The sequence below is a fragment of the Pterocles gutturalis genome, unplaced genomic scaffold (assembly GCF_000699245.1).
Source record: "Pterocles gutturalis isolate BGI_N339 unplaced genomic scaffold, ASM69924v1 scaffold34629, whole genome shotgun sequence".
Taxonomy (NCBI): Eukaryota; Metazoa; Chordata; class Aves; order Pterocliformes; family Pteroclidae; genus Pterocles; species Pterocles gutturalis.
In genome coordinates this window covers 4,232-27,336 of record NW_010134342.1, presented here as the reverse complement: position 1 = coordinate 27,336, position 23,105 = coordinate 4,232, and the positions used below count along the sequence as shown (strand labels likewise).

General features: G+C 39.9%; 1 protein-coding gene across 1 annotated transcript; it reads left to right on the top strand.

Annotated features, from left to right (window-relative positions):
• CA12 (carbonic anhydrase XII) lies at positions 1-20,326 on the top strand. The gene is made up of 10 exons (XM_010081569.1): positions 1-91; positions 3,280-3,300; positions 9,874-10,053; positions 10,845-10,987; positions 11,892-11,987; positions 13,701-13,764; positions 14,211-14,368; positions 15,425-15,551; positions 19,136-19,220; positions 20,242-20,326. Exons 1-10 carry the CDS (start codon positions 1-3, stop codon positions 20,324-20,326), a joined length of 1,050 nt encoding a protein of 349 aa, XP_010079871.1.
• The last annotated feature ends 2,779 nt before the right edge of the window (positions 20,327-23,105 follow it).

Genomic DNA, 23,105 nt, shown 5'->3' with positions numbered 1-23,105 from the left:
ATGTCAGCCAAGAGCTTCAGTATAGTCAGAGTCGCTACTGTGCTTATTTTCTTCCAAAAGATACAACTCTCAATGCAAGCGCCGTTGAATGGTAAGGTCTTTCAGCTTTCTATTTTATTGTCACTTGTAACTTAGGGCAGCTAGTGTATGCAGAAAACTGGCATCTTTTAACTATTACTATTTCTATAGCATGCTCAAAGTTGTAGATTGTTGCAGTCTGCAGTTGTTTGGAGTTAGTATCTTTATTTCAATTCTCAGAATAGGTATTTTGATATATACAGGAAAAAGAAACGTGTCTTGTGATTTAATTTGCATTACAAACTTCTTGCATGCTCAGTATGCCTTGCTTTGTGATCTTTTTTTTTTCCATAGAATGAAGCAGAGACTATCCCTTCTCAGAGTTACTGGAAGTATCACCCCTTTCCCTCTGCCCTTCTTATTTTAAACCAGAGGAAAAGAATGCAACCCCTGTGAAGCACCCCATATACTAGACCTCATTTTCTCATATTTAAACAGGACCAGTTTCTGGAGGTCAGCGCTCCTCACTCTCTTTTAGGAGTTAAATGTTCATCTATTCAAGCTGATTATAATCAATTTTCATCCATTCAAGCTACTTATAATCCACCTAGCGTGATTACAGGATATGAGGGAGAATCATTGTAAAGGGTTGTGTGAGAGAACTTACTCAGCACGTATATTCATGGGACAAAAATCCTGAAGGCTCAAGTGTAATCCAGAGCAGTCAGCTTCATACAGAGCTCTGCCAAGATAAGCATTTTACTAGATTTTTCACATGAGCTACATAAGGGGTGGAATTCAAACTTAAACTCATCTTCTTACTTCAGGCATATATCCTCTGAAAAATGGATATACTCTCTAGCAGAATCGCCCACCTGAAGGGCAGAGGTTCCTAGAGCTTAGTGCTTTCCAGAATAACAGGATAAAGCTTGATGTTTTCCAGGTGCTTTCTCTAACAACATAGAAGGTTTGGAAGTGAAAGGATGTGTTGAAAAGATATGTCTTACAATACATCCTGAAGGGAATGCTAGTGAATTCCTATCTTTGAATTAGACACCTAGTACCAAGAAATGGTAGCAGCTTCAGCATCTGCCTGTCTCTGACACCTTCCCAAGTCAGAGACACAACTTTACATAAATTAGCACAACTAAAACCACTCTCACTTTCCCAGCCTCCGGGGGACATTGGAAACGTACTCATTCCCTGGATATTGATCAGTGAAACACAGATACACTGGCTCCAGGAACCTCCTCTGCCACGCATGGGCATGTAACTGTGTTACCCATCAGCACTCGCCCCAGCATGAACAAAGAGGCAGGAGAGGGCTCAAGGGTACGGAGCTGTTGATAGTTCCCTTCTAGATGTGAATCAGACAATCTATTGACTCTCCTCTGATTTTGGGAGACTGTGTGACAGTCTGCCTCATTCTCATTTCATTATCAAGCAGAATAAGGGTAACACCAACCTTGCTCACACTCTACATGTTCATTCAGACCAAATCAAGAAGATTCTGTCATCTGGTCATCTATTCATCTCCTGATCGAAGCTAGATGAAATAAGCATTAAATGTGCCTCAGCCCTACCTACACTGGTTGCTATTATTGTGATCATCAGGGAAGTTATAATGGTAGTGAATCACAGATCATCAAAATGCTCAGAGGATAAGGAAAATTTCACTTGGCAAAAGACTTTAAGCTTTCATTTATTTTTGTTTCAATTGGCATAAACACCCAAAATATTGAAAATCTTTGACTTTTTAAAACTTGTTCTAGATGATAAAAATCATCCTTTTGACACTTTGTACACATTTGAATGGGCAGTAAGAGCATGAGCAGAGAGTAGCTATTGCAGTTAAGCCAGTATTTCTTCAAACCCTGCTCAGATGAGGATGTGGCAATTTCTAAAGCCTATTGACAGTCACTTGCTATCTTTATTTATTTATGCTGACCAGAGGACACAAGCACCCCCAAAAAACTCAGGAAGAGATAATCCCCTGCAGAGACAAGGGGAGAGGAGAATGAGGTTTTTCATCTTGAAACCTAAGACAGTGCATGAATTCTTCTACATGAGGAACCTGGGGACTTCAGCCAGGATGATTACACAAACCTCCTTTTGAAAATTCCAACGTAAAAGACCGAGGCACACTGATCCTAACAAGCTGGAAGCAGAGAGTTTAGTGTTCCCAGCACATACCAACACAAAAAAAAGAGCTAAGTGCAGCTGTTTTGCACATCCCTACAAATTAATCTCAAACATTTCACACAACAGTCTTTGGAGAAGAGCTGTATCTGTGACCACGCTTCAGAGTACAAGAAATACAGCCAAGAATCATGTACTGAGCAGACGTGTGCATGTGAAAATAAATATTTGCCTGCATGCATGCATGCACACAGAGGCACACTGAGTGTTTGCAAGACTCGTAATCCAGGATTGTTTTCTAAGCATAAACAAAATTAAATCTGCGGAGAGTAAAGATCTGCATTAGCCTGATAACCAAAACTGTTCAGGTCTGTCAGGACAAGCACCCGTAATTACACAGCAAGCTGACTGACTCTAAGTAGGTTTCAGGACCAAAAAAAACAAAGAAAAAAAATTTAAAAGAGCATTTAATAAGTCAAGACATTTCCAAAGACATGCAAAGACTCTGTCCCAAGTTCCGTTCCTTAAGCAATGGATGAATATTGATCATTTCAACATTCACTCAACCCCCCAGGATTCTCTGAGTTATATGGGTTCATGTATCATTCTCCATTTTTTCAAAGGCCATCTATTCCTGTCCGTTACAGCTAGCAAATCCCAGAGTTGCTGTACAGAAATGACCATCCATCATTTCTCAGTGTAGCAACTGGCAATCCACTGATGTTTTTCAAACTCTCAACTAGGCGTGAAGGGGTTCATTATAGATAGACCCCATTTATATTCCTTAGTTTCCTAACCAGAAGAAAATCAGAGATATACCTACATACAGTCTGGGGCTATGCCACAAAAGAAAAAAAAAAACTTGACAAAAGTTTCACTCCAGGATTTAAGTGACCACAAGAAAGTCAAACCCTATGGGCAGGATCAGAGGGATAATTATAATTTGGGTGAGAAGGGTTCATAATATTTGAAAGCATCTATGTTTTGCTCAACATTTGGAGCTAGAAAGACAGCTAAAAGTATTGCAAAACTGAGTACATGCATTTAAGTGGCAATTTGTTTCTTTACAGAGTAAGATCAATTTCAAATATTCACACTAATATTTCCTTTGTCTTTAAACAGGGTCAAAATGGTCTTATATTGGTAAGTACTAACTAATTTGTACATACTAAGTTGTGCCTTTGCTCTGTATTTTAAGGACAACGTGCCAAATGTATTCTAGTGAGAACCTACTGGGTTCACTCTCTTTACCCAGGTTTGGATCTGGCCCATTGTCTTGAAATCTGTTATTCATTTATCGGATTTCATATCTGGGTGTTTGAGAATCACTTCCTGGGTTCTAAAATGCCTTGCAGAAGGCAACGAAGACTGGCCCTATGAGTGCAGAGGTTCCCCACAGCCCTCTGTTTCCCCACTGGCCACAGAACAGCACATTTCAGCCCAGTTCTGCAAAGAGCATACCTCTCCCTACCCACATGGGTCTTCAGTTTTAAGTAGGGTCAGAGTTCAGCGAGTCACCTGTATCGCGTTACTGGAGACCCAGGTCCCTGAAGATAACAGCAGAATAAACCATATTCAGGGAAGCAGTGTTATTGTGTACACTAGTCCTTAAAGTCAGCTACTAACCCAGAAGGACCTGATGGCTGCTCAGGAAGAAGAATTATCTGGAGATTTTCTTTTAATTGATCAAATCCTCTGGCCACTTATTTTCTCATTCAGAGTAGTGTTTTATGTGAGAAGTAGGCAGTACTGAGAATCTCAGCAAAATTGCTTGCTCTTAAGCCTTTCGCACTGCTCCAAAACAACACAAAGAACCTCCGAGACTGAATTTGCTGCTAATAACTACTCCCTTTGGCTGTGCTCCAGTTTACCTGATTTGCTTCACATAAGCAAAAGGAAAACTGTCAGCTGCATGTCTGTAGGTACTAATCTAACTGCCAGTATGTGTACATATACTTCACATTCTCATTAGGAAAAAAAAGTTTGACACAGTTTGAATAACAAAAGCCTGGGTTTTCCACCTTGACAGCAGCCATCAGATAAACCTAACCCTGCTGGGTAGTAAGGAAAGCAAGACTTCTTTCACTACCATCAAAGTAGAAGTTTTGCCTTCCTTCCCAGGGTCATGTTTGCTTAAATTACTTACTTCTCCCTTTCTGGGAATTTGGGTACCAGTTTTTATTTTCGAGTAGGTTATTCTCAGTGCCCAACTTCATTGATTCCTGTTAAGCTCTTCCACACTGCAGTCTGCTTTCTAACATCTACTCGAGGATAGAGGGAAGGTTCACAAAACAGATTCTTTTTTTTTTTTTCCTTCAACTACTGATTTGCAAATATATCTAGAAAACCATATAAAAGCAACTTCAAAAAATTAAAGTGGTCACTGAACTTGTACAGAATAGTTCTTTTCATATACCTGGAAAAAAGCAGAGGTAGAACATTGGTCTGCACAGAGAAAAATGGCGAGTAGAGAGACTGCGGTCAGCCAGAAAAAAGCCTCTCCATACTCTCCTGCTGATCCTGGTTCCTTATGGCAGCCTACAGCTTCCACCATTCACCTTTATCCCTGCAACACTTTGCAATGCCTCCCACTAAAATAAAGTCAACAGGAAGGGAAAGGAAGTCAAGCCACTATAATCACAGTGCAGACCAATGTCAAGATGAGGGTCAAGGTACAAGATTAAGGGTGGAAGAGAAATTCAGGGGCTGATTGTCAATGAGAGTTCTGTTTGTTCAGTATGACCATACGTAAAACTGAATGTTGATATGGCATTAGCAGCTCAGGGCATGGTGGCCAAGCACGATGACACTCCATGTGATCAGGCCTAATCTTTGCAGCACAAGCTTCCAAAGAACTGAGTATTTGGCTTGGCTATAATGGAAAGTACCGCATTAGATACAGTAAATATAAAGGCTACACCTTTCCTCTATTTGCCTCTTCCTCAGACAAACTACAACTACACTATTTGTTCTTCCTGATCTCACTACTCTTGTATACAGTCCAAGAAAAAGTGCACGGAAGAAAAAGCGCAGACCAGTGAGCTGAGGCACACAGCCTTGCTAAGTGTCCTCTGATGGGCTGCTCCACCTTCTGCAAAATGGACAAAATAGATGAAGTGTATCATGAGAAAAGTGTTTTCAGTTAAAGAACTAAAAGAATTGTTCCAATGCCCCATAGCTCAGGACAGCACGTGCGTGCCGCTTTTGGCAATGTTGCTGTGTGACTAGAAGGTGTCTGCTACCCCAGAAGAGAATTGGAGAGCTGGGCTTCAATTCTTTGGATTCTGGCTTTCTGCTTCTGTAATGTAAGAGGGCTAGAATTAAATCAGAGAACCAGAATCACTCCTTGGGAGCGGACAAGCAGCTACAAGGGAGAAAACTAGCTTTACAGCCAAGTTTAAAGTAATAGTGCCAACAGAATTATTAACGTGCCTTAGCATGTGACGAGACAACTTCACGCTACAATGTACACACAAGAACTGCTGTTAACAGACATCACGCTAATTGAACTTTCAAACTCTTCAGTTTTACCATTGCCAAATACTCTACTTCAACTCAGTAAGGTGCTGAGAACCTGTGCTAAGACTGCTCCACTTCCCCTTACAAAATGCCCATGCCAGTGAACACACTAGAACATGCCCAAATTTCTCATACAGAGCTTGAACGGAGTAGCAGGGACGGCTACAGCCCTTGGCAATTCCTCTGTCTCACAAGCTTCCCTCTGGACATGTAAGATACACACATACTGGATGTGTGTACACAGAATGGTACGACAGAGTTCTGCCTGTGCTCTGAGCAAAATGGAATCCATGTGGTCACGTTACTATGGCAGGGAGCCTGGACTCAGCCTTCACTACTGACTCAGCCCTGGGCTAACGCAGCTATACAGCTTCCAGCTGGCTGAAAACAGGCCAGAGTGCTCTGCCTGGCTGCAAAAATACCACAGACGTTCCCTGCGTTACTGCGCCAATGCATTTTACTACATTAGTTTACTTCAGAACAAGAGAACTTGGATACCCCATGAGAAGTCTGAGCAACGTGAATATTAATTACTCATCAAAGCAGAAGTCCAAAAGTCTGCTGGTAACACTAGAGTCTCATAGGCCTGTTTTCTTCTTTTTTTAAGTCAGCCAGTGTTCACATCCTGCAAGCAGACACCACTGTTGTTCCTGAAGGAACATCTGTCCTGCATCACCCAGCACTGCTAATGCTGCAGGGCTGGCTGAAGGCTTGGGCACGGAAAGCTAAAAGCTGTCGAAGGAGATGATACAATGGATGCACGCAGCCATGGTACTGAGGGTACTTTGCTCAGTTCACTGTGCAGCTGGGCAGCAAGACTATCCAAAGAATTATTACTACTTTATTTACAGACATCTTTTATACAACAGCCATGAGGGCACAGCCAGGCTCAGGGTTATTTTCCAGCGTGGCAGCGGAACACAGTCCTGGAAACTCATGTAAAAGAAGGCAGCCTGCAGGCTGGATTGGAGCAACCTGAGTTTGCATCCCCTGCAGCACGCAGTGTTCATGGCTGCACTGGGAGCAGGATGGGTCCTACTTCCACCCACACCAACAGCACTGTACCTTAATTTGCTCACTCCAGCAGCTGAATAGTAGCGTTGGGTGGGTAGGACAGGCCCATGGCACAATTATTGCTCTGCTGACACAGTCCTGACAGGATCCTCATAGCAGCAAACATCATCTGAGATGCCTGGGTCTTTCCCTTTGTCACAAATGTCACAAAAGGAGGGAATTAACTACTAAGATATTTTTGCAATACTTCTTATGTTAATACCTTTTGGGACTTGGAGGTCAGGCCAATCTTAATACAGCCACATGCTATTCTTTATTCAGTAGTGATCAGGCAGAGCCTTTGTAAACACAATGTGATTTCCACCGAATTTATCTGAATGTGCTGGCACAGAAAAAGGAAAATCTGGTTCACAATCAATCATTCATTTTCAACAGAGCTAGCTGAGAAATGCCTTCCAGCTGTGTGGTTTATCTACCATGGAAATCTCAATTTCACATATGCAAACTCAAGCTACAGTGAGCTCAGCTCTTTGAGACAGGAGTTTCGAGGCACTGAAATCAGGAAGACTACGTGACAAAAGGCAGAATTTCAAGAAAAACCAGCTTTGTACCAAAAACTTTTTTTGTTTGGTTTGGTTGGCTTTTTTTATTGAGCAGGAGTGATAAACAAACAAAAGCTGCTGTAGCCTAGAAGCCTGGGAGTATACTTGCAGATTTACATCAAGGAAAGGATACCTGCTAATAAAGATTAAGGTACATGAAGACTGCGATAACTACAGCATTTCATAGAAAAGACAAAAGTTTCCCTTCTGAATTGCTGATGTTGTGGGGAAGTTCCCATACTCTGTTGCCAACTCTTAAGGGCATTCAATTCATCCAAACATAGTACTGAAAAAGTGAGTGGTACTCATGACATGGTTTCCACTGGCTGGGACTAGAGTTCTGTTTTATGCATCAGTTAAAAATTACCCATTTAATTATCAAGTCTCTAAACCTACGATATGTAGTATATTAAAGTCTTCTTGCAAACTCACTATCTTATCAGCGCCCAGAAACCCTAAACCCTTTAAAATTACTGAACTCTTTTTACAATAAAGGCTTCTCACCAATTTTTCTGACACTGGTGTATTCTTAGCTCCCTGGGAAGAGTTAAATTTGAGTGTCATTGTCTTACATATCAAGTTTCAACCTGAAGAAACTATAATTTCCTGGTATATCCTGATAGATATTTTCCCAGGAAATATTTTTGAGTATGTATATCCCATAAGATGGAATTTATGCTCTTCTGGATGGATCCGTTATTTGCCAAAAAACATGTAGAGGATAGTATACACTCTTCTAGAATGTCAGCATAATATTTATTAGCTTTTAAAAATAATTCCAATAACTTTAAGATAGTACCATGAAGATCTACAAGGACACAAATTAATGTATTGGCAGCAAACTGGAGTCAAAGATGTAAGTTACAGCACTACCAAGGCCTATTTATTTTGAAAAGCACTGATTCAGTCTGCATATCCACACTGCAAACAATGTCATGTGCTAACCTATGTCTTGAATAACCTTAAAGAGCTTTAGCAAGGAAATAAGTCTGTCTTTGAGCACCAGAACTGAACTTGGCAATTCTATTACATGCACTATGCTTAAGTCAGATTCAGCTCCACTATCCATATCCCTGGAAACTGTCTTTCACATTAAAAAGTGAGCCTCTAATAAAATTCTCCTGACTGTTAATTTTCCTTCAGAAAAGATCTGAACTTGCTTTGCCACTGATGACCTGATCTAACATTACATTCTGGCATTCACAATTTATGGAAGATGTTAACATACTGGAGAGACTTCAAAGAAGCCATCAAGGAATATTACAGGTTTGGAAAAAAAGCCTCCAAACAAAGACTGAAGGAATTCAACCTACTTAATTGATGAGAAGTGAGAAACTATGTCCTCTATGTTACAAGTACTTCAATGAGGAACAAAAGTATGCTAACAGGAGGCTCTTCAATTTCTAAGCAAAGGATTAAAAACAATCACTGTCTAAACAAAATCACTAAGTCAAAGCTAGACAAACCACAGTGAAAAGCAAGCTGCCAAGCAGGGTAATTATCCATTGGGCACTAATGAAGTATCTTTTACCTGCAATGCTTAAAGGAAGAGTAGATGTTTTTTCCCTTCAGAAATATATGGCCTCACTCAAGTAGAAATCAATCCAGGAAGATCCAGTGGCCTGTGTTACACAGAGGAGGCTGGGTGATCCCAAAAGACCTTCCTGCCTTAGAAAGAATTATGATGAATGTTCAGAGCCAAGGAGAAACACAAGTTGCAAGTAGTGCTTTTGGTATTCAAATCCAAATGGTCTCAGCTTCCAGCCTGCGAACAGATGCTAGATATTAATGTGAAATTAAATCAAAGGCACAATTAAAAATCTCTTGATACTATCTATTCTTTGTAGATCCTACCTAGGGCTAAAGACTGTGACGAAGAAAAGTTTCATCAGAGTTTGAGCAAGTTATTGCAGGTCACATTATCATAACACCTTCCGCTTCTGCAAGTTAGCGTTTCACTGTGGGTTACACAATATTTCTAGTTAGAGCCAGTCAGCTTGTATGCTAAGGAAAACTTCCTAAGGGTCAGGCTTTCTGTGTACTGAAAAGTATGGGAACTTCCCTCTGCCAACACGAAGTCACTTCTCTCAGCAATTCTCTTCAGAAGGCTGGAACAGCTGAGTTACTGTGCATACGCCTGTTACTTCCATAACTACTTCCATAATTCATGTCAGTAAATAATCCCAATACTGTCACAGATCCAAACACTACTTGTCACGCCTGTGGGCTCCGAAGGGAGACAATACCATCAGGAGAGGGCCAGAGGCAGTGTGGCTGGCTGTGGTGCTGCTGCCTGCAGGCCCAGCGTGCTGAGCTGCCAGGCCTGCAGTTCCCCAGGAGTGTAACACCAACAGCAGTTGAGACTGGAAAAAAATCGAGGGGCAGTGAAGGGTCTCTATGGGAGACTTTTGCTGGCATTTGGCCCTTTTCTATCTAATGGCACACTAGAAAGATGAAAGTAAATTTAAAAAGTTCAGAAAGCTCCACTTCCGATTTTTGGGTGAAGGCTGAAACTGAGGAGTTTTTATATCCATCGCACAGTTAAGGCTTGACAGGTGTGTCTCTTTGTTAATTTACACAGGTCCTGACGGAGAGAAGGCCTGGCCAAAGAAATACCCATTTTGTGGAGGAGTATTCCAATCGCCAATAGATTTCCACAAAGATATTCTCCAGTATGACTCTAATCTCTTGCCCTTAGAATTCATAGGCTACAATGTGCCCTCCACTGACCGGTTTACATTGACCAACAATGGTCATTCAGGTAAGAGAGCTCACTGACAGCAAGGGATTGTGAAGGAAAGAGTTGTGGGAGCTCATGATTTTTTTATTTCATGGGTGAACTACTTTGATTATCAGATGAAATTAAGCTGTGATGACAAAGCCTTCACATCACCATACCTACATCTAGAGAACAAGCTGGGGAAACTTCGGAAAGTACAAAGTACAAATGGATTCGCAGGAAGGCAAATTGCTTGTGGTTTGGAAATAAACTCTAGGCATGTCAGAATTAATTCCTGAGCTTTTCTTATTATTTTGGTTCGAGTTCTTCAAAACAGAAACAGACTTTGTGATTTCTGTTAAAACTGATAAAATATGGATGCAATGGGTCTCTGACATTCCAGTCTAATCAAAGCAACTCAGCTGAACTGGGGGAGTTGGGGGAGAAATGAAGAAAAGAAAAAAGCTAGGAACACCAATATGTTCCTTTGACTTGAGATAGAAACCTCTTTAGTGTAAGGTAAGACAGCTAGATAAAAAGACAGAAAAATAATTAGAAATAGCATGCAAACATGCCCTCCACTGTAGTCCTAAATCAAAGTGTCAGTACAGTAGGCAAAAGCAGAGAAGATGCAGTCTATATTCTAAATTCTCCTGAATTGCCTAGAAAGGGTTAAAGACAACAAAAGTGCTTATCTCATACCACAGACGAAGACGGATTTGAGTTAAAAATCTGCTTTGCTCATGCTCCATAAGTAATAGAGTATTTTTATTTGCCCTGTGCTTGAAAGCTGTGGTATCATTTGCTCCCATCTGGTTTTGGTCTCCTTACAGTGAAAATGTACCTGCCTCCTGCTATGTACATCAGAAACCTTCCGTTTGAATACACGGCGTCTCAACTTCACCTACACTGGGGAAACAGAAACAAATCAGAAGGCTCAGAGCACACAGTCAGTGGGAAGCATTTTGCAGCAGAGGTAAGACAAGCTTGGATCAGGGAAAGAAACAAAGAAGGTTGGGCAGGTCCCATTGTTTCAAAGTGGGATCTTGATCTTAGATATATGACTGTAAAAAGCTGCAAGGTTCTAATCCAAGTATTTATGATCTGGGTATATAATAGAAAAAATGCATTGTGCACCGCAAAAATGATGGACTCCATTGTACTTTCATGAATATGCCACAAGTCAGGGAGTTAAGAGTTTAGGTTCTAAACTCAGGGCTGGCACTGGGTCACTTGAGTAATTTCAAGCAAACTGCTACACATTTGACACCCTGGTTCTTCTTTGTAAAACAGATACATCTTTTAGCTGCATGACATTGCTTCTCTGTCTACCTTTACTCACCTTCTTCTATCCAGTGAAGAACTATTTGTTATCTTTTCCAATTCTAAATTATGGATTTGGGAATAGATTTTGAAAAGCAGTACCAATTGGATATTTATCCCAAAATTATTAAAAGATAAATCAGTCAGAATCATTTGCTTGTGTAACAGCACTACAGGAATCCGTTCCTTCTCTAGTTACATTTAACACTGGGTTTTGCATTCTAAACATCAGAGACCCCCAAGAGTGCTAAGGCGTTACTTTTTCAGAAACATTCACTAGTACTACAGGCAATATGCCTTGAAGCTGAAGTGATCGGTCCTCTTTCCCCTCCTATTATTAGAGGGAGAGGGAGTAATTCAGCAACAGTGGGGCTGGGAGTGGGAGTTTCAGGACCTTTGCTTTTTTCTGAAAAGATCTTGCCACTACACTCAGAAATCACTGAAGGATCCCATTGTATTTCTTAGCCTGAGGTGGCTGCATTGGTCCTTTTTAGCTGTGAAACAGGAATGTGAGCATGCCCAGACGTTACCATAACATAGTATCTCCTCCTTTGTAGCTGCATATCGTACATTATAACTCTGAGAAATATCCAGATATAACAGCAGCAATGGACAAAGCAGATGGACTGGCAGTTTTGGCTGTTCTTCTTGAGGTAGGATGCAGGACCTTTTTGTTGTTATTGTTCAGAATATGCTTTCAATCATTAAGTCATCAGAGACCCTTAATGTACAAAATTACCTAGATTATTTAATGATGCTGTGGATGAATAAAGGTTCTTCCTTTTCTCTTACACAAAAACCAGCCAGATTCCAGCAGCACATCGATAAAGAGGAATAAATTTTAAGAAAGGAAGAATTCTGAATATTTCCTCATGTTTTTCAGTAAATTAACTACAGCTAGGTTAAATCCATTTTTGCATTCACTTACAAACTAACAATTGGTAGATTTTATCAAACAACAGACAACAGTGAATTTCAAGCTCACTTACCCAAAACTGCCTAGTGTATCACGAAGCAGCTTTAACACAGCAGAGAGGCATAGGCAGACACAACCCTGGCTGTGGCCACTATATGTAATTAGGGTTTGACCACAGGCCTCAGGTCGCAAACTTCCCAGATTCTTTGAATCACAGATTACAGTAAGTAAGTAAATTCAGTGCCTTTTTAAGATGGCAGAAGGACAGCTTTCCATTTTACCCCTCTAAAGCCCCACATTCAAGTAATTAAAGGTAATAATGACCCGAAAGAAAAATTTTTAGAAGCTTGTGTGTATATATATATATGTTTCACCTTTTCTTGAGGATTAAAACTCCACAATAAGACAACTATAAAAATGATTTTTAAATGTGAGGACTTTGTACAGCATAAAAAAAACCTGAAAACATCCAGGTTTACACATTTCCATCAAAAAAATAAAAATGTTGTCGTTAGCAGACAAAGCTCTAATTCTCATTAATATTATCCAAGCTCACTTCGTAGCAGCTCTCAGACTTTGACAACAATTTTGTGTTAAATTTAAGTTCATTTGGAAGTTGCACTGTGAAAAGTGTCAGAGTATTGTATACTATGCTAGGGAATAATACTGGGATTCTGGTTATTTGTAAGCAATGGTGTTTAAAAATCAAATAAGGGAATAATGGAGACTAGATCTTTGAAAAACTTTCAGACAGCTGGTGGCTATTAGAGATTATCTAAGGACACCAGTTTACTATGTTTGATTGTCAGAGGAGTTGCTAAGGACTAACTCTAAAGAATTCAGAAAAGAGGCATTGATACCTGAAAAGCTGCTGGTAGCAGCTGAAAAACCTGGTCTTGTTGGCTAGTTGAGTCATAGCCCTTCCCAGATAGTTGAGTTATAGCCCTTGCCAGTGGCCCCGCAGAACCCAATAGTGTCATTCTTTATCGTCCTGGACTGTGAGGAGCAGCAGACTAAAAACTGTTTGTGGCTGGAAAAATGTGGCTTTGACTAGTAACCAGTAGATGATCTGAGAAGCCTGTCAGTTGAGAACTTATGCCTGCAATGTTTTCAGAGGACATGGTTTCTCTTCATTTGCACAGCATGCTGAACAGACAAGGGCAATAGGGTCTTTCAAATGCACACAAGAGGTCTGCACTGCAGCAGTTACGGTGACAAAGCAGCTCTAGTAGCTCTGGAGCCAGTAAGAGCATTATTGGGGTTCTGAGGATAGTGTTAATGTTTCAAGTAAAAAGAGTACCTATGCCATTCTAGTACATGAATATCTGGACAGTGGAGACACTTACCTTGTAACAGAGGCCATCAAATACTGCTGTCTGCTGTGTGCAGAAGCAAAGACTCATTCAGACTGCGGTGATTTGCACAGCTGTTAATAGTCTGCTCATTACAGATTGGACCCTTCAATCCATCCTATGAAAACATCTTCAGGCACTTCCGGAACGTGAAATACAAGGGTGAGTGCCTATAAGCCTATGTTGGATTGAGAATGGCTAAGAGTATCCGATGTCACCCTGAGCGGGATCGAACCAGCTGAACAAACAGTCCAGAAATCCCAGGCAATGAAAGGCTTACAAATGCAGTGCATTTCTGTGAAGAGTGTCTGGCCAGCATGTGCCATGGGTTTCTCACTGGGCCTTACTTCTCACACATGGTGTTTTTGGTTAATATGGCCACAGTTTATCTTACAGAATTCAGGTATGGTATCTAAGACGAGATCTGTACATAGGAAACCTAAAAAACTGCACTCCTTATTAAACTGGGATCATCTGTATTAAAATGTATTGTTCTTGTCTTAGTGATATGACAGAAAGCATCCTACCTACTGAAAAGCAAATTCACCTCACTGGTATATTACCCATGTAGTAATGACGCAGCATTTAACACGAATCCCCTATTTTAGATCAGATGGTACAAGTCCCTGGTTTCAATATTCAAGAACTGCTTCCTGACAGACTGGATGAGTACTATCGCTATGAAGGATCCCTGACAACTCCTCCTTGCTACCCTAGCGTTCTCTGGACAGTTTTCCGACACCCCGTTAAAATTTCACAAGAGCAGGCAAGTTTAAATACAGCACATGTTTCCCTGATTGGCATCTGCTAAAGAAGAGTAAATGCATATCGTCATTTCCTGGATTTCTCTTATGTTCCTGTAAACCTGAAAGATGACCATTGCTAAAATCCGTTAAGTGGGAAGAACAGCACAGAACTGACATAAATCAATATCCCACTCTGTTCCTAGTTAGCACGTTTTCAGTTGACCAGAAAAAATAAAGGACAGACAACTGCATAGCAATTGGTATAGTACCAGCTTGAAAAATCAGTCAAGTGAGAGTAATTTCTGTTTTCACTACGTACTTACTCCCTGCTTTGATTCTTTCCATGAGTCACTTCCAGATCATTTTTGTTCAGGTTTCGTGTCTGAACCGTATTCACTAAGTATTTTAGTGCTACTTTGATCCTGACAGACTTAGGTATGATATGCTGGGTAGATGTTAAGTTTCTAAAAAGCATGTGATGTGTTATTTGTCAATCTTGAATCCCCTGGCTTTTCTCCAACTTACGTTTTTGTGCTCACCTGATTAACTTTTTTTATTCCTAAGCTGCCATTTACATAGACTATAGACTCCCAATCACTATCTTCCGATTCACCTAACTACAAACACAGGGAAAAAATGTTATTATCAAAATCTCCAATCAAATTACTGCATGTTCCTTGTCATGAAAGTCCATTCTTAACTTTGTCCGCTCTGCCAGATCAAATCTTTACCAAAGTAGAGAGTTCTTTCATAAAGCAGCTTTTAGTTCTGCTTAGGATTTAGGCTGTGCTACGGAGAACATGCTGCAAAGGGCCACCATGTTTCCTCCCATCCTGTCTTCCCGGTGGACAATTACTAAGCAGAATTCATTTTATCAGGATGTAAACAAAATACAGGTATGGGTTTGCAGATGTCACACTGTTTACACATTATTCTGTATTTGGGCTCACAAGCCACACAAGACTTCAGTATTACTTGTGTATCCTCCTACCTTTGACTACCCCTTTGATTTCAACCACACACTGGCATTGCTTTTTCTGTATTCTGAGAGCTGAACAGGCTGCTTCCCTTTATAGCTACTGGCATTGGAAACAGCCATGTACTGCACAGAGAGCGATGACCCAGAACCCCTGGAAATGGTTGATAACTTCCGAAATGTTCAGGAATTTCACGAAAGACTGGTTTTTATCTCCTTCCGCGAAGGTAAGCTGGATGAACAAAGAAATAGCGCAGAGTGATTTGTGTAAACTTGAAATACTGAAGTGGCAGTCCTGTTGCACTGTGCCACTACAAAAAGTAGTGTTAACAAAAAATAAGATTCTTCCCTTTCTGAAAGATCATTAATACCTTCCTGCTGCACATGATGAATCTCTGCTCACATGTAGTTCTCTGCACTAAGCAATGCTAATCTTACTCCCTCAGAGTAAAAAATAAGTAACAGAACAATCTCCCTAACAATTTATCAGCTAAGAAAACTGATTTGTTTGTATAATGTTGGTAACAAGTGGAAACCTTGTTTCTTGACTGTAATATGACTTTGCATTAGACAAAAGTTATTTCTGTGACTTTATACAGCTCACATACAGGGCGTACACAAAGCACAGTTGAGGTTTTGCTGGTTCTGTTCCTCAATTTCTTGTTGTGTACTGTATAAAGCCACAGTCATAATATTCTATTCTATCTTCATACCTCTTATCAAGTCCCTGTGCCACCACCTGCAGAGTGTACAATGGTTACAGAACAATGCCTTAATTTAATCTCATTTTAAAATTAGAATTACACTACTAGTTCTCTTGTTGCTAGATTCTAACCAAAATATATAAGAAAATTACAAGTTTAACAAATCATCAACAATCCTTAATAGTCTCATGATTAATATACAGACTGGTATGAGTTGCACAAACAGTATTTTGAGTAAAAATGGCCAAATAGTGAAAAAGGGAAAGAACTAGAGTATGTTGGTCCTTTTACTGCTTTTGCGGATTGCCCAGCTAGAAATATCCCTCTCCCCCACGGCATTCTTATATGACCAGGAAGGGGGTTAAAACATTCTTCCCAAACCTCCAATCGCAAACACTGGCTGCCAACTAGGTGCAGAATGGCTATTTTAGTAATCCCCTTCAAATCTCTGCTCGAGTCAGATTACGTACAATGATTTTAAACAGCAGAATCAGGATTTACAATACGGCTGCCAAGTTTCTGAAACTGGAAGGCTTCCTCTGAAGAGTCTTTCTTAAATCCATGCACAATCTACTATAGCAACGCCACTGCAGAAATACTTATTGAAGTACCAGAAGTTCTGGAGTAGGCAGCTACCAGTTTAAAACTGGTTCACTGTGGAATCATAGAGATCCAACTTTTACTTTTCCTGCCCTCTCAATTTATCAAGATTCCATACCTGGTGGACTAGCTAAGGGTACGTTGCTGATCGCTAACCACATCTATAAGCCAGTGATCTTCTGAGTAAGAGTGGTTAGTCAGAAATAAGAAATGCAGTTTTCCATCTGTTTCTTAAGCTGACCTTTCAGCACCTGACTACCTTCTCCCTGTAAATCACACTCGATACTTAAACGTCAAAGGTAGAGAGTTACAATCCACAAACCCAGCAACTGAAAATCAGATACTATGCTTTTCATCCAGGAATCTTGAAACACTTAATAGAAATAGTGTAAGCATTATTTCCATCTATGGGGGGAAATTTGACCCAGATATGACTTTCTCAAAACTATTGCTGTGAACCAGAGCCAAACCCAAGAATAACATTTGGCTCTCCCTCTGCTAAGCCACATTATTTGACTCCCATGCAGAGGTGACACCAGCTATAAAAGCATTTTCAATGTCTCTTTAAAGTTGGCATGACTTATTGGAGTTGAATTTTATGGGTTATTGCCCATCCTGCTGTTTTCACCCAAGAACTGGTCTCTATGGCTACGAAAGGCACTGCTCCTGCTACTTTAATAGAAATCCCATTCAGTCTAAGTACATTTAATTACAAAAGCTCATTGACTCTATCAATGAACCATAGAAAAATGTTTTACCCATTTCAAAAAAGGTATTTATCATCCCTGTAATCTCACATTCCACCTACTACGGTCACAAAGGCTCCCTCACAGGTGCAGCCCCTCACTTCAAGAAAATTAAAAAGTAGAAGAAAAAAAGGTTCCTGTCAAAGCACAATTAAAGTGCACCTGGTTGCTGATTGCAAGTGCCCAGCCTGATGCAGCCAGCTGTACTACAGGTAGAAACAGAGCACACTTATCAAGAAGGGAAGGAGAGGTTATAACCAGAATCATGGCTCAGGCCAGGCAACCACAGAAATTTGTGAAAGAAATCCTGTCATGCACACTCCAGGCCCCTACTGAAGCAGGTTTTCAGAGCAACTTTACTGCCTTTTCAGTGGCAAGACTGAGGGCTGCCGTCCTCACCTGAGCACAGAAGCCACAAGATGGGGCCATCGAGCTGTGTTTTGTATGAAAAATGCAAATAACTGACGTGCTCACTGGTCCACATCTGGATGCCAATAATTAAAATCTAAATTCATGCTCACTATTAACAAGTACTACATTTCAAAATGTCTCTAATCTTACAGGATTATTCCACAAAACTCAAACATGTTTATAACGCATGTTGCCTGCCAGCAACGCATTCCAATAAAATCAGCTTCACATGCATGCAGCTGAAATTTATTACAATGTTCAAACCCTCCTCTGCCTACACATTAAATGTGAACTGCTATAATCTAGATCTGATTATAGCATCATGCAGAAATACAAACTAAATTTTGCAAGAAGTTCTTCTCATCAAACAGAAGTGCCCCCTACCCTTCCTCTTCAAATTACAAGTTGTTTTTCTATAATGATCTATATGTGTTAATTTTGTTGTTCATTTGATGCATGTTTACTCTAACAAAACTCCCCTCTTTTAAAATACAGTTTTTCTTCAACTCCATGGATTGCAAGCTGCTTCTAATCAGTTGGACTTAAAATTAATAAAGGGCCTAACAGGTTAAATGGGACAAGTTTAAACTCCAGGTTTTGCATTTCTGTTTTCTCAACAGCCGATTTAGTAAGAGAAAATATTTAGATGGAATACATTAAACCTGTCAGCTTCACTCTGAAAGGGTTCTGATGCACAATGTGTAAAAGAACTATGAAAATGCAGTTAAGAAAAGTCACCTTCGGGATCTTCAGGAAGGTCAAAATAAATAAAAACACTTTTGTTGACAAAAATATAATGAAGGTCATTATCAAAGACAGCATTGTAAGGATCTCAGTTCAAACACAGGATCACTCAGTTCTTCATAGTAACATCTTGAATTCATTCTTACCTTCCTAGATGCCTTTCAGCAATGTTCTCAACAACAAAGCACATCACTCTTCAGCTGTCCACACTCAACGGTGTTCTTCTGCCTTGAAAAAAACAAAAGGCATCAAATTTAACATCCTTAGTTGCCTTAGTTGGGTTTAGCTCTTCAGTTTTGCTTATGCTCTCTTATACACTATAGCATTGAAATCCGAAGTTTCTGATCTGCTGTGCCTGTACATTGGCTTTGTGACTTCAGCAGGTGTTTAAATTCACAGCATTGTGAACTGTGGAGCCAGTTGTAGGATGAGGACCTTCCATTATACATCTATGCAAAGTTATCCATTCCATGACTGCAAAGTGCTGTGAGCAGGCTGTAGGAAAGCTGCAGATGCAGAATGCAAATGTACGACAGATCAGAGGCAAACCTTCTCCCCTCAAGTAAATTAAATTAACTGCTCTGCATGCTTTCCCTCTTTTTCTAGGTTTTGTTGTTTCTGTTGTGATAGCCTGCATTCTGGGAGTTCTCATCATTCTTGTGGTAGCCTGCTGGCTACTGAAGAGGAAAAGGTAAGATATCCAGCCATCACATCACAGGAAAAGGAGTCAAACGAAATTTTTCTTCTGACACAAAGAAGGGCTTGTGTGTCTGAAACCTTGCACATTTTTTAACATGGTAATGTTTGCACTTTTATTAGATACAATCTCTTCCTACAGGCTTTGATTGGTTTTAACACTATAGATGTTATTTCTCCTGTATCATATACTACAAAGTAATTCTATTTTATTGACAGCAAAATGTTTATATGGCTAAAAGGTATCTGCTTGCTGTGACCTTTGTGCCATAGTGGCCAATTTTACCATTGTAGGAATGGTTGGGTTTTGTGAAAAGCAACCATTTTTTCCACAAAATAATAATTACTGGAAGAGTGTTCATGTAAACCCTTAAAAGACACGTGGACAGGAAGTGGGGAATTGCCTGTGAGTACCAGGGAGAACACAAAACCACTTTCCACTCTAGGCTGGTTTTCCACTTTCCACTGACTGCTCCCACAAGCAGTTAGGGAATGAGACTCCCTTTCCAGACTAAGCAGGACAAGCAGGCTGCGTTGATAACAAACTTACTCAGTTTTTCTGTTTCACAATTGCCATTTGTTCATTTTCTTGTTCTTTTCTTTGCTGCTCCTAATTGCTTTTCAAATGCTTTCATTTTTTTCCTAGAATAGTAAGTGAAACAAGAGAGAAATGGAGTTTTAGAAAAAAACTCTCCCAAAATTCCCATCATTTAAGGGGAAGAAATCTGTATGGACAAGAGATCATTTAGCCAGACTGCTTGCCACCAAAGCCAAATTCTGGAAAAAAAGACTAAGATCACAAACTTCCCTACAGCCTGATCCCTTTGCAATCGGCATCAACACTGCCACACAGAGAACAGGTTCTCCTGAAATATTTCTAACAATAAGCTACTGTGGCATCTGCACTGGTACAGAGAAAAACAATCTCATGCATGCATAATGGACCACTTTAAGTAACCAATGGTGCTCTTCCTTCATTGGAATGACAATCATTTAATACATTTGTTTTATTTTAGCTGCAAAAAGGGAGGCGAAGACAACAGAGGAGTCATCTACAAACCAGGCGCGTACAAGGAGGAAGAAGGCATCTCCAAACTTTGATGCCCTACTCTGTCACAAAAGCCCCTTTTCATTCATAGCATTGATTTATTTTGCATTGGTGGAACATGTCTCTTGTTCTTGGCTAATGATATGCCTCAAGAGTGTTCTAAAAACATACCAGCCAGAAGTTTTCTGTAGCCCTTGTTCTCTTTTTCCCCAGGGAGATACCATCAGTGAATACTCCTGGGCTAAATTCCTCACCATATTCTTTTCATGTTTGCTGCTTACTGAGGCTGGGTCTTTTAACTGATTTTACAGTTAACCCTAAACTCCAATTTTATGGTTTGTTTAGCACAGATTTTCCCTCAGGTCTTCAAATCTGAAGACACTCATCAAGCTACAAGCACTCTTCCCTGCTAAATCAAGGTATTGGTTTTAGAATCATAAACAAGATACAGGGCAATGTGTATTTGAGATCAGAATTGGAACTAGGTAGTTCAGCAGATACAGTTTTAAAAATCACAGCAAATGATGCTAGTGCATTCACCAGTGGCTTCGTAACAGAAATATTAGAGGAAAAGACAAGTGTAAATGGAACGAGAGCCACACGGATTGTTAATGGGGCTCAAATGGAGGAACTCAGTGCTGAAAAAACACTACTGCTAGAGGAACAGCTCACTTTCCAGTTATTACACAGCTTCACAACTCTGTTATGGAGGTCAGCCTCTATCTGTCACTGGAATTAGAGAAGCATCTTGTCTTATTATCCTGTTCTTATTTATAGTGTGTGTATGAATGATGTGGAGATAATGCAGATGTTGCTGCTTTTTAAGCAGACTTGCCATTTAAGGATGAAATCTTGACTGATTTTACAGCATATATTACAATGATACAGTAGATGGTTTTGCTGATTCAGTTCTCTGAATTTAATAAATTAATTATTAGAAAGTAATCAAAATTATCTTTTCACATCTCACAAGCTGGATATTCTTGAGTCTCACTGTGCATTTCTGAAAGCGAGAAGCATAAACCTAACTCTCTTTCCCCTGAAGACAACGTGAAACATCATTGACTTCAGGAAGAATAACGTTTAGCCAGCCTAGCTCCAGACGTATACAGAATTCCTCTTGAATTTGACATCTGAAGTGAGGGTCTGAAATGCTTGTACTTCAGCATACAGGCAGGAAGTGATTGAGCACAGGCTTATACCTAAAATAACTACAGCTCTGAATGCTGCTAAACACTACTGGGAAAATTTCAATCTGAACCTTACACTTAGATCCACTTTACGTTCAGTAGCACCACCACCACATTTTGATTTTAAATAAATAAAGAGTTATTGTATGTGTTTTCTCCTTTAAAGATGGCAGATGCATACCTCTGTTTTAGATTCTTCCCCTGCCACCCCAAGAAAACTGCTTCATGTCAAAAGCAAGCTTTTGAGTGAACGGAGAAATAACTTATTAATACTTACTGTATATGAAATTTAGGAGCATAATTTTACAACTAAGTACATTGCATTTACTGGCATTTTTATCTCGCATAAACAAGCACATCAAGATCATCTTATTAAAATGTTTGAAATTGCTTAAAAAGCAGCATTTGTGTGCTATGGGGAACATTACTTACTCTTCGAATACGGGTGTTTAAAGGCAAGAATAGATAATAAATTTTTGCGATGTTTTGTCAGTTTCTCTTATTTCTTCTAGAAGAGTAACATCTTAATTAGTATTTTAATCTTCATCTCAGCTGATTAGAAACATTGATCAATCACTCTCTTTTGCATGGAACATCCTTGGCTTCTGTAAAAAGAAGCATAAAAACCTCAGCCAAGTACCATATGCTTACTGTGCGGAAAAGTTTCACATTACCAGCAAAGAAAAGATATTACACATTAGGCAAAAAATGTCAGCCTCAGAACTATTTCTTAAGCAAAAGAACAAGCTGAAGAGGGATTCACACAAACCATATTCATGCTACTCCCACTCTCTGCATGGAGTCCTCCTATGAAATCCATGCTGCCTTTGAAAACACAAGTACATGGAAATTTTTGTTTTTCCTTAGTACTGCATTACCAGTTTGCACTGACAGGGGTCCCTGAGCTGAAAGAATCTAAACCCATATGTTTTCTGGGCTCTTCGGCCACTATCATGTAATAAACCTACTGAAGTATCATATTTGTTAAATACTTTCCAGAACATTTGTTTTGTCGTTTTCACATGCACAACATTTCAGATGTCTGGAAAAGTCAGGCATGATCAGAAAGACAGATGTAGTTAACACGCTACCATAACAAATTAAATCAAATTACAAAAATCACAATTCACTCCTTTTTAAATGGAAAGACTCATTTTTGAGGCTCCAATAGCAGAAATGAAGCCTAAATAACCACGCGTCCAGCACCCAGATATGCTGCAGTCTCCGTTTCTTTCCCATGAACGTTTAGGACGTACTTGGCTCTTCACAAAATAAGGAAGAAGTAACAAAGAAATGGTAGCTTGGAAGCCTCAGGGAACCAAGCAGCTCACATGACCAGTTACATGTTTTGGTGGTACCAGTTTTAGATTAAAAGCCTTTCTTGATTGTCCCAGAGGCTCTGCCCTCGTTCTAACCTAGAACTGTAAACCACTTACTGAGTAGCTTTAGACGACTTGTGCGTTCATTACTTTTCCTGAAACTTCTAATGTTGTTCTACAACTAACCTAACTCATCGCACCTCGTCCACTCATTGAAAGACTTTCTACCACAGTACAGCAGCAACAGTTTTAGAACATCATTCCTCACCAAGCCTGCAGGCCAGCAAGTCAACACCCAATACCAGGATCATTACAAATCATTA

Bases quoted from the DNA above. Each gene is read 5' to 3' on its own strand.
- CA12 (XM_010081569.1), top strand. From the start codon at position 1: ATGTCAGCCAAGAGCTTCAGTATAGTCAGAGTCGCTACTGTGCTTATT. The intron at 92-3,279 runs GTAAGGTCTTTC...GTCTTTAAACAG, and splicing joins AATGCAAGCGCCGTTGAATG to GGTCAAAATGGTCTTATATT. The intron at 13,765-14,210 runs GTGAGTGCCTAT...CCCCTATTTTAG, and splicing joins CCGGAACGTGAAATACAAGG to ATCAGATGGTACAAGTCCCT.